The following is a 12,577-nucleotide window of genomic DNA, read 5'->3' as shown; positions in this document are numbered from 1 at the left end:
ATTGGAGAAATCTTTTTAATTGTAAATCTAATAGCTATGCCCTAATATAATAGGGGTGGTATTGGTGCCAGAGTTACAATATGAGGCTCTCCTTGTGCTTACTAATTCTCAATAATTAGGAAATTGTGTAGATAAGTACTTGAGGATATCTAATTACAAACTTTACTGCTTTCTTTCTTTTGTATTAAAATAGTTATATCATACTTCTCAGCAGCAACTCAAGGCAGTTTACAAAGCCAGTGACAAATGTTAAAACCTAGCAAAACTAAATAATTAACTGAAAACAGCCGCATACCTCCCTGACCACAGCAGCAATGAAGATCCATTTACCCACTATCAAAAGCCATATGAATGTATCAGCCATTCAGAGCACTTCTGATCCAAACCAACATGGGACCCCTCCTGACCTTGGGGAAGCCATTCCAGAGGCCTGGTGTCACAGCCAGAAAGACCCAAGTTAGAGCTGTTGACGGTTTAATGATAGAAGAAGGGAACAGATAACAGAACTCTGAGAAGACCTCAGCTGGTACACAGGTTCATTCTGAAATGGTTCCTTGAACTGAACTTGGAAGCATATTAGGTAACCAGTAAAGTTATTTCAAAATGCAGGTGATACAGTCACAGCTCTAAGCTCTAGTCAGCAGATGAGGAGCCAAACTTTTTTCCATCTGGAACTTTTGGATCGTGTTTAAAACAGCTCTGTGTAGAACTCATTGCAATAGTCATGCCTTGAGGTTACAGAAGCTTAAAGCAGCATGGCTAGATTAACAGAATTCAAGATGGGGAGACTGCTTCTTCACAAGAGTGGTTGAAAATTAGTTAAATACAACTCCACAGAAAGCTTTCTTTCAAACAGCAAAATCAGGATCAAGTAAAACTACGCTCTTCACCCAAGCTCAGTGCCACTCTATCCAAAAACGGGCAGTCGTGTCCTCTTAAGTTTTTCTGTCCTGTAAGTAAAGATGTGTTGCTGGTGACAAAAAAATACTCTGGCATTCCCCATTATTATTTATGGATGTGAAGGCTGGACAACAAAGAAGGCTGACAGGAAGAAAGTTGATTCATTTGAAATGTAATGTTGAAGGAGAGTTTTATGGATATCATGGACCACCAGAAAGTTTGAGCTCTCCCTGGAAGCTAAAATGACCAAATGGAAGCTGTTGTACTTTGGTCACATTATGAGAAGAGTGACTGGAAAATACAGTAATGCTAGGAAAAGTTGAAGGCGCCAGGAAAAGAGGAAGATCCAACATGTGACAGATTGACTCCATTGAAGAAGTCATGGCCCTTAGTTTGCAAGACCTGAGCAAGGCTGTTGACACTAGCATGTTTGAGAGGTCATTAATTCATAGGGTCGCCATAAATTGGAAATGACCTGACAGCACTTAACACATTCCGTTTCAGTTTGTTCTGGTTAATGAAGAGCCAATCTTTTCCCTGGCGTCTCTTACTGTATTTGAAACCCCTGATAGTTTGTTTTGGCATTTCGGTTGTTAACGCATTTTTCTTTAGGGAAAGCTCAGTTTATGGATAAGTGGCAGATTCCTACATGCTCCCTTTTCCTTTTTGTGTGCCTTCCCCTCTGAAGTTTCCCATTTAATCCTATATATCTAGAGCATTTTATTGCATTTTTCCTTTAAGGAGCTCTGGCTGTTATACATAGCAGATGGTTCTCCCTTCTCTGTTTAGTCTCACAACAGCCTTATGAGGTAGGAGTGCTTGAGGTGACACAATTAACACAAGGTTATCTAACAAGCTTCTTGGCAGAATGGGGATTTGAACCCAGGTTTCCAAGAACTAGTTTAACCATTGTACTGTGTGCTCCTTAGCCATGGTTTGTTGTGGCATCTGAACCAGCCTCTTATTTTTCCTTAGAAATTAATCTTAATGTATTCTTTAGGCCATGCTGGGGAAATACTGAACATGCCAAACATCCATGGGAAACTTAGCTGTTGTTGATGGTATGAAATCTTTTAGAACATATTTCAATAGCCGTTTGGGGCTTGTTCTCCTGATTCTTAGAGAATAATCATTTGGGGTTTTAGAACCTATTACTAGACCTTCCATTATCCTTTGTTTTACAAGTGCAGGTTGCATATAAGAGAAAAAATGAAATGGGGGCATGTGTCTGAATTGTATGCTGTGTTTTGTGGCATGAGGCAAGACAGAAAGAGGAAAATTTGTGGAAGAAGGTATTGTTATTCTGTTGAAACAGCTTAGTATCTCTTCATCTTGCTCTCTGGTCTGCCATGATGAACAGTCCTTCAGAGGTCAGTGTTATCCTTGTTAATAACATTTAAAGGAAAATGATAGCTAAAACAGGATCTCTAACTGACCTATCACTTTTGTTATAAACCACTAAAATACATGCTAAAGGTAGAAAAAGTCTAAACATCCTTACAGATCTCAGTCTGTGTCTTCATTAATGTTGGATTCCTCAAGGGCAGTCATGTTTTGATGTTCTTACTGCTTTATCCTTTCTTTGGACCCCCCCCCCAAATAAAAGTTGTGGGGTTTAAAATGTTTAAATAAAAGTTCTGAAGATTTTGTTTTGGTTTCATTTGGTTCTAACAGTGTTCTAATTTAAGTGCTTACTGAAATGCCTCATTACTTCACTAAAAATACTGATTCACATTGAATGATTCCGTAAGAAAGTGAAGTTGATTCAGTTATTAGTGCTTAAAATAGAATACAATGCCTCATTTCATTTACCAGTTGGTCATTCTAATTTGCTACTCAGAAATTGATAAAACAGGCTTAAATACTCAAGAGGAGGTTTAGTAGCAAAGCAGGGATAAAACCCAGAACTTGTTAGAGGTTAGATTTTTTAAAAGGGTAGATACTCCAGTTTGAAGACAGTCTTTCAAACAGAATACAGTTAGCATTTTGTTTACTGGGAGTGTCATTACCACTGTGCTCTTCGAGGAAGAGAACTTGAATTTTGGTTGAAAGACATTACTACTACTTTTTATAGAAATGGTTCTGTTGGTATATAACAAATTGTTTTGTGCAATTCAGTTTTAGCTGCATGGTGATAGTATTTGTTGGTTGATTCATGTATGATCTGCTATGGTTTTGTGTAAAGTTCTGAAAAAATCTGTATAACATAGTTTAACACCGGTTTTCACCTGTCTTTGTATGAAATTAAAAGCAAATATGTAAACACAATTCAGGTGTTGGGTATTTCTCCGGTGTCACCATCAATGTCAAATTGTTATTTTTGGATGCTTGGTGGAAGTAATCAGTGATTATTCTGTTTACTACATTTTTCTACTCATATACTTGAAGAGCATGATGTTTTGTATTTGAGAACTGATACCAGAGTGTCCAATATAAGGCAGGTATACATTGCATGTGCCTTAAAGCAGCAATTGGAGCTTCATTCTTTCCTATCTGACACTGTATTTCCATTATGTGTGTAATTTGTACTATGGCACAGGTGATGAGAACAAAATCTTATTTAAGAAAATGTCCTTGGACTCTTTACCATGTGAATAAGTTGCAATAAATGAGGCCAGGTGGTGTTCCTTGCTCATGCTATATGTGAAAGCCTTATTCTTGATTTACAGAATTCATTAAGTTCAGTTGCTGGAGTTGTGGTCTGAACAATTGAGGTTCAAACAGCAGAAGAAATGAGGAACTTTTATTGGAATGCAATATTCTCATTGTTTGTTAGTTACAATTTTGACTGCAAACTGCAACCAATATAGCATTATTGTACTGCTTGTTAAAATAATAAAAATTATATTGGAAAAAATAAATAAAACACTTCTGAGTCTAGATACTCTCCCTCTTTAACAAGGCAAGATAGCTAAGCAGAGATGTTGCTGACTTGCACAATTTTCAATAGTTTAACCTGAGGAAACAGTTTAGCCAAGGCTCCCCCCCCCCTTCCGGTGCAGAATTATCATCAAATTAAAAATTATCAGATAATTTTGTACCAATATGCTAATTTTTCAGTTTTCCCTAGTATTTATTTGTGCGGTGGGAGTAACTTATGGAACGAGGGACCAGTTCTTTTCAGAGGGTAGGAAATTGGCAGCATAAAGTCTTCAAGATTTTTGGGTCGGGCCCTGACCTGGATAGCCCAGGCAAGCCCAATCCTACCAGATCTCAGAAACTAAGCAGGGCTGACCCTGGCCAAGCATTTGGAAGGGAGAGCTCCTTGGAATATCGTGCGGGAGGCAGAAGGAGGCTGCATCAAGCCACTTCTCTGAACATCCTCCATGCCCCAGTAGAGGTCGCCAGACGAAGCTATGACACACACGCACAAAAAATGGGTCAGAAGATATTGAGCATCTGTTTACTGGTCCAATGCCCACTGATAAACCTCATTCATTTTTAACTGTTTATTTTTATTTATTAAAATACTTACTCTGCCTTTCCCAAAGTCAACAGTGGCCCAATGTACCATTTCTTTTATGGAATTATTTACTACATTTATATCCCACCTTTTTTTCCCAGTGGAAACTGGAGGTATTCAGTATTATATTAACTACCTCTGAGAAACAGTTTTAAAACATTTTCCCTCAAATATTTAATAAAGAATTTTGAGCCTTTACCAAATATTTATAGTACTTCAACAAAAGACATCAGCATAGTGGATCTTTTTCAGATTTAGTCCTGTTTTTCTTTTGAGGTAATGCCTCTAGATTTAGTATATTCCTGATGTTCATACCAAATTCGCTGCTTATGTTCTGAGTAGATTGGCTGGAATGTTGTTCAGCTTCACTTGCTTGCCAGCATGTTGCACTAAGCAATTTGTTTTGCTTAACTTTCTTTGTTTTTATTTCTTAAAGATTCCTGGATATCTCAGTCAGCTTCATTTCCCAGGAATCAGAAGCAACCAGGTGTGGATACTCTGTCACCGGTGGCCTCCCTTCCTAAACAGGTCTTCCAGTCTCCCACACAGCAGCAGCCTTCTAAGCAAGTTAAAGTGACCTGTGCTAACTGCAAAAAGCCTTTACAGAAGGGCCAGACTGCCTATCAGCGGAAAGGATCAGTTCACCTTTTTTGCTCCACTACTTGCCTTTCATCGTTCTCACATAAACCAGCTCCAAAGAAACTCTGTGTTATGTGCAAAAAGTAAGAGCCCCATGTTGTACCATTTTGATCCTTGTCAGTGTTCCTGATGTATTGATCAGAGATGTCTACTGAAGTATTGAGTAATGTTGTAAGCTGTAAAGCAAAGATGGCATTTATACAAAATGTAGCTTCTCTCTCATTCACATTATTCCTTTCCTTGTGTAATACGACTCTGCACAAAAAATCTGGCAAAGAAGAGCATGCCGATATTGGCTGTTAACATCTGTACTCTTTGGTCACTAAGCCCTTTTCTGGCACTTATAGTGAATCATAGAATCCTAGAGTTGGAAGGGATCTCTAGGGTCATCTAGTCCAACACCCTGCACAATGGAGGAAACTCACAAACACCTCCCCCCTACATTCACAGGATCTTCATTGCTGTCAGATGGCCATCTAGCCTCTATTTAAAAACCTCCAAGGAAAGAGGCCACCACCTCCCAAGGAAGCCTGTTCCACTGAGGAATCGCTCTAATGGTCAGGAAGTTCTTCCTAATGTTGAGCCGGATACTCTTGATTTAATTTCAACCCATTGGTTCTGGTTCTACCTTCTGGGGCCACAGAAAATAATTCCACACCGTCCTTTATATGACAGCCTTTCAAGTACTTGAAGACGGTGATCATATCGCCTCTCAGCTGTCTCCTCTCCAGGCTAAACATCCCCAGCTCCTTCAACCTTTCCTCATAGGACTTGGTCTCCAGACCCCTCACCATTTTTGTCGCCCTCCTCTGGACTCGTTCCAGGTGAGGTCTTACCAGAGCAGAGTAAAGCAATACCATCACATCAAGTGATCTGGACACTATACTTGTTGATACAACCCAAAATTGCATTTGCCTTTTTAGCCACCGCATCACACTGTTGACTCATGTTCAGTGTATGATCCATTAAGACCCCTAGATCCTTTTTGCATATACTACTGCTAAGACAAGTCTCTCCCATCCTATAACCATGCATTGGATTTTTCCTGCCTAAATGGAGAACTTGACATTTATCTCCGTTAAAATTCATTTTATTGATTTTAGCCCAGTTTTCCAGCCTGTCAAGGTCATTCTGTATCCTTTCTGTCTTGTTTTGTGTTTCCAACCCCTCCCAATTTAGTATCATCTGCAAATTTAATAAGCATTCCCTCTATTCCTTCATCCAAATCATTGATAAAGATGTTGAACAAAACAGGTCCCAGGACAGATCCTTGAGGCACTCCAGTTGTCACTCCTCTCCAAGAGGATGAGGAACCATTCACAAGCACTCTTTGGGTGCGATCTGTTAACCAGTTACAGATCCACCTAACGGTTTCACCTAATAGTGAAAGTTGTAGCTTAAACATCAAAAGCAATATGTAGACTCCAGTGTTCTGGCAGTTATAATAAGCAAAACAGAATGGTGTTGAAAACTGAGAAGCATGAATGGGACGTTTCAGTGTTCTTTGTGTAAGTCATGAGTTTTACTGGGACATGGATGTTGCCAGGTTTTCCTGCAGAGTCAGTGGTGGGGAGGGAAGAAGGAAGAAGACAGCAGCTTTATACCCTACCCTTCTCTCTGAATCAAAGTCTCAGAGTGGCTTACAATCTCCTTTATCTCCTTCCCCCACAATAGACACCCTGTGAGGTGGGTGGGGCTGAGAGAGCTCTCACAGCAGCTGCCCTTTCAAGGACAACTCCTACAAGAGGTATGGCGAACCCCAGGCCATTCCAGCAGTTGCAAGTGGAGGAGTGGGGAATCAACCCTGGTTCTCCCAGATAAGATTCCATGCACTTAACCACTATACCAAACTGGCTCTCTGTCTGTTACATGTATAGTTTAAGAACCACAGCTATACATAAGAGGAGAGAGGGAAGAAACAACTTGGTTTTGTGCTTTCAAAATCTTTTTTCTGGTATATTCAGGTTTTTCTCAAATTATTAGAAATGCTAGTCACTGAGCTATTGATTATAACTGACCCAGCCTGCATATCCAGTTCAGACTATTCAGGACCAAACTAGACTCAACTGTATTGATTCTTTGAGCAGATTTCTCACAGTCATCTTAAATGCAGCCTTGGGTTAAGGGAGAACAGTGGAAGAGAGCATGTGTACTTGATCAGGAGTGGAATGTTTTTCTCTGACATTTCCTAGCCATGGTAGTGGGGGAGGAGAGTGCTAAAAAAGCCTACCCACCATGCGGCAGCCCACGTCTGAATTTCCATCTCACACCCTCAGCTGGTTATAGCGCTTAAAAGACCATGGGAGATCTAATTATGTATTGGTTGCATGTAACAACACCCCTTTGTCTTTTGTTAAAAAGGGAGCAGGGTATGTATAGCCGTGGTTCTTAAACTGTGTGTGTAATATAAAACCATGGTTAATGATGGAAAATTAGATGGGAGGGTATGCCTTTGGGGCCAGGCTAGTTCTTGATTTGCAGATTATGGTCTGGACTTGCCTTTAGCCTGGGAGTTCAGAATTGGCAGTGCAGAGATGGCTTGAGTCTTGTTTTTCCTTGAAAGATCAAAGTTATTTACTTGTATTCTTAACCCTAAGCAGTTTAATATTGAAATTTAGATATCAATATGATTTATAGTGTAATTGTAATGTCAAATTATTCTCTATTTAGTTAAATTAGAACTTCTAGGAAATGAGGAGCAGGATATGACTATGGTGTGGATTTTGTATAGTGAAACTTGTAAATATAAAGATTTTCATAAAGTTATGGATGTATAAATGACAGAACCAAGCCATTGGTCTGTCTGTATTGTTTAATTAGCTGTGGCATAGTCATAGTCTGTAGGAGAGGGGGATCTTCTTCAATACCTGCTGTTCCTTATCTTGAGACTTTAGGGATTACCAGAGATCGTGAGCATGTGATGTTTGTGCTCCAGTGCTGGGCCATGAGCCAGTCCCTTATGGGTTTTGTAATAGTGGTTGTTTTTAATCTTTCAGAGATATAACGACGATGAAAGGTACCATTGTTGCTCAGGTTGATTCAAGTGAGTCCTTCCAGGAGTTTTGCAGTACATCGTGCTTGTCCTTCTATGAAGACAAACAGAATCCCTCAAAAGGAATCTTAAATAAGTCAAGATGCACGATCTGCGGCAAACTAACAGAGGTTTGTTTGCATTTTTCATATTCATTAAAAATGTGTACCACTGTGTGTTCACATGGGCAAAAATCCACTGATAGTTTAATTGATCTGGGTAGGATTTCTTAACAGGAGATAACATTTTACTTAAAGATGCATTAATATTGCATGTGTTCTTTAGTGCTCTGGAACCATGTAAGAGAGTTAATTACATTGATGGGCTTCATGGCTGCGCAGAACGATTTTGGCAACTTCTAGAGCTACAAAATAGGCAACAAAAATCTCATCCCCTGGCGGCATAGGCTTATACTACAAATGCTTCAGGGATAGGAGTTACACTTCTCCCATTCAGTTGCTTTTTGTCTGGCACAGCAGAGACATCATTAAAGAATGTCTTTAAGGTCTTGCTCCTCAGAGCTGCTTCACCAGATTTTCATCTTATGTTTGAGTTCAGTACCAATTGAGGAGTTCTCTTCAAGGCTGCCTTGATTCTGTTGGCATCTCTTCATGGTAAAAACAAGATGACCTTTTAAAAACTGTCACGACTTTGGTAGCAAACTTTGCTCTGTTGGCCATGACTGCTGTCTATTGTGTCTGGATGAGGTTCATAATAGTGAATCCTGCAGACATTCTCTTAAATTCAGCAGGTAATCCTAATTATGCTCTTCAGTGTTCTGGAACTATACAAGTGAGTTAGTTACAATAGTGAGCTTTATGCCTATGCTGAACAATCAGACCTGCTGTCAGGACTCTCCAAGAGATTCTGGAATCTTCACTTCTGAGACCAAAGTAGAAGGCGGCTAAGTCACCACAACTTAAGAAAAAGAAATAAAAGCAGAAACACTGTTCTCATGACATTCATTCATCAGTGACTATGCATGCAGCTGTGAAGAACTCGCAGGTTCCTATCCTAGACCTAATGGGAGAGCCACCTTCCTCATACCTGAGGCCACTCAGCTACAGATACCAAGGAAGCCTTTTCACATAATCTCCCCCTATTGGAGGAACAAACTTATGACTCATTGGGTGGAGCTACTTTCAGTCAGATAGTTATTTATTCTTCCCCTTGTGCCCATCATCATACTGAGCTTTCATTATGTCCCAGAGATGCATCCCATGGGGATTATTGATACAGAGAAGTATCCCCCTCAAGAAGTATCAAGATGTCCTCACCTAACCAGGGCTGAAGTTACCTCACACAGACCTTTGACACTGAAAGGATTTAATTTCCCCAATGCATGGTATCAAGAATCTCTTTGATTTCACAATTACAAACAGGTCAGTGAGGATTATTCCAAGGACAGTTGCACCTTTCATCACCAATCATCATTCTGTTATTATTTCAGACTGCTGTGATGTCCAATACAAGGAAAATAGCCTCAACATCAGTCTCAGTTTATTCCTGGGACCAGTTTTCACACCAGTCTTCCTATAGACATACAAAACTTTCTCATTCACAACTGTTAGCCTGATCTTCAGAGTATCAGGGCAAACGTCAACCTCCATTGGTACCTGTGGTGTTTGGACTTCTCATTCTTCATGACACTAATTGCTGTGTCAGACATTCCCACTTTTGTTATAGCTGCCAAGTCAGGGACCCAATTAAATGTCATAATGTTCATGTCAATTTCTTGTACAAAGCTTCACATTTCCATGTCTGTTCATGCATAGGGCATGTCTGTCACCTCTCTGCTTATTCTAATGACCTAATCAGACACCACCACACAAGTTTCAATTGCCATTCCAGCACCCTGCGAACACCTAGAGTTAGACCATCACCCTTGTATTGACATCTCAGTTTTATCCTGATCTTCTATTTGTATCATGTTCTCCTTTTAAATCCTCTCACTTGTAGAGGTATCAGCCTCCAGGTGGGACCTGGAGATTCCTATGGAATTATACTTCATCTCTAGATTACAGAGATCAGTTCCCATGAAGCAAGCGGATTCTTTGGAGGGTGGACTTTATGGCACTGAGGTCCCCAGATATTTAGGAATTTCCCAGCCTGGATCTGGCAGCCATGCCCCCCTCCCCAGCTGGGCATGCCTGGCTCCACTCTTTAAACCTAGTGCTGGATTTCTGGGGCATATCAAGGACCTATTGAAGGTCAAAAACTGATAACCCCTCTGCAGTTAGTTAAAAAAACTGCATATAACAGTTCTAATACAATTAAAATATAATTTTAATGTATATACATATTATATTAATATACTATGTTAATATATTAAAATTAATATTAAAACTATAACATATTATTGTTTTAATATAATTTTTAAAACCATGTAAGTTTTAGATGAAGACCCTTAAAACTGAGAGCATGGTTCATGTCTAGCAACCTCAAACATGACCTCTACTAACTTCGAAGATGATCAGTGGGCCAAATTTAGTCCTTGTATAGGCCCCAGCATTCCAAATGCTGGTTGTCTGCCCCTAGACAGTCTAAAAGCTTCAAATTATTCTCCAGCAGGTCCCCCTTGAAATCTTTCCTTTGGGATACCATTTCTTCTCTTTTAAAACAAAATTAATCTCAAAGAAGAAGACTGCAGATTTAAACCCCGCCTTTCTCTCTGAATCAGAGACTCCGAGTGGCTTACAGTCTCCTATATCTTCTGAGAGCCAGTTTGATGTAGTGGTTAAGTGTGCAGACTTATCTGGGAGAACTGGGTTTGATTCCCCACTCCTCCACTTACAGCTGCTGAAATGGCCTTGGGTTAGCCATAGCTATCACAGGAATTGTCCTTGAAAGGGCAGCTGCTGTGAGAGCTCTCTCAGCCCCATCCACCTCACGGGGTGTCTGTTGTGGGGGGAGAAGGTGTAGGAGATTGTAAGCCGCTCTTGAGTCTCTTATTCAGAGAAGGGCGAGGTATAAATCTGCAGTCTTCTCCCCTCACAACAGACACCCTGTGAGGTAGGTGGGGCTGAGAGGAGTCTCACAGCAGCTGCCCTTTCAAGAACAGCTCCTGCAATAGCTATGGCTAACCCAAGGCCATTCCAGCAGCTGTAAGTGGAGGAGTGGGGAATCAAACCCAGTTCTCTCAGATAAGAGTCCGCACACTTAAACTACACCAAACATCCTCAGGGACAGAGAAGCAATTTTAAAGTTCTGTGCACTTTTTCCAGTGGTCTCTTCCTAGTTCCTACCATTATCTCTCAGCCTGGAAAGAAATTGCCTTTGTTTTTGTCCCTCCTTGAGCAGCTTTTGCCCCAGCCTATCCTCCCCTGTCTTCAGTCAAGAGATGGACCTCTTTTTTAGAAAGAGGTGATAGAACATTTCCTTTGCTCCCAAAGGTGTCAGTGTCTCTACTCCTGGCACTAAACTGTGCCAGTGAATGATTTGAGGCCTCTGCCAATTCTTTGATCTCAGGATTATCATCAAATTAAGACCAAGCAGTTCCAGATGGTGACCCTTCTTAAAACCAAGAGCATGGTTCAATCTCAAACATGACCTCTAGCAACCTTAAAGATGATCAGACACAATATTGTCAGTGCCCCAGGTTTACAGTGAGCACTTGCCACTCCCAGAACAAAGCGTTGACCTTCTGCTTCTCCATTGCCTTATACAGGAAGTAGGTCAGTTTGCTCGTGTTCACTCATCAATGTGTTGCACAGAGACCACAAAAAAGTAAAAACAGGTTGCTTGCTTGTATCTCTTCTTTTAGTGGTCATCTGTCCATTTATATACCCTGCCCACCTTGTCTGCAGCAGATGTTCTGACTTGCAGCAGTGTACTTCAAGTTGGAAGAGGTATGGCTGCTTCCCAGAACATCTGTGGTCTAAGCCTACATCCCAGTGGTGGTGGGGTTTGCACCTGTTTTGTAGCTCTGCACGTGAAGTTGTGTTATATTGAATCAGACCATCAGTCCATCAAAGTCAGTATTGTCTGCTCAGACCGGCAGCAACTCTTCAAGGTGTCAGGGTCTTTTACCTGTGTTCTGCATAGGCATAAGGCCCATTAATGTGAATGCATGTATGACCACTCAAAGGGCAAGAACTACAAGTAAGCTACCCTGTTTTATTTTGTTTGTTTTTTAAAAAATCTGTTACAGCCTGGTTGCTGTGAAATAGTTAAACTTTTCAGGATATTAATGTGGATATCCTCAGACCTCAAGCTTAAATTTGTTTAGGTTAAAGAAAGAAGTTACATTTATTTGCATGATCTTTTTAAAAAAAATTCCATTCTAAGTACAAGTTGCTGAGGCTGCTTCATAGAGGTGCAGTGGTGGAGAAGGGGTCAAACCTCTCCTATCCTTTTGGATTCTTGCTGAAAAGCACAGTGCCTGGGCTGTGCTTACTTCCTCTGACAGACTGTAAATCTTTCAGAGGAGTGAAATCATTCAGAGAGGCATGACAAAGAACAAACAGTGCTCACCAAAGGGGCAAACAGTATTAGCTCCTCGCTTGTTGTATTTTACATCTTCAGATAGCTACCTAAATGATTGC

General features: G+C 40.5%; 1 protein-coding gene across 4 annotated transcripts in view; it reads left to right on the top strand.

Annotated features, from left to right (window-relative positions):
- ZMYM2 (zinc finger MYM-type containing 2) overlaps nucleotides 1-12,577 on the top strand; it is a 93,879-nt gene that overhangs the window by 33,729 nt on the left and 47,573 nt on the right. For all 4 annotated transcript variants that reach the window (XR_009555208.1, XM_060234823.1, XM_060234824.1 and 1 more), the window contains 2 exons: nucleotides 4,800-5,085; nucleotides 7,999-8,164. Coding sequence is in view for 3 of the 4 variants with exons in the window: in XM_060234823.1 (XP_060090806.1) it covers nucleotides 4,800-5,085; nucleotides 7,999-8,164 (452 nt within the window). In the remaining variant the exon portion in view is untranslated. The remainder of the gene's footprint in view (nucleotides 1-4,799; nucleotides 5,086-7,998; nucleotides 8,165-12,577) is intronic.

Source organism: Heteronotia binoei, chromosome 3 (genome assembly GCF_032191835.1).
Source record: "Heteronotia binoei isolate CCM8104 ecotype False Entrance Well chromosome 3, APGP_CSIRO_Hbin_v1, whole genome shotgun sequence".
NCBI lineage: Eukaryota > Metazoa > Chordata > Lepidosauria > Squamata > Gekkonidae > Heteronotia > Heteronotia binoei.
Note: the sequence above shows the minus strand (reverse complement) of the source record. Positions and strands in the feature narration are given on the sequence as shown.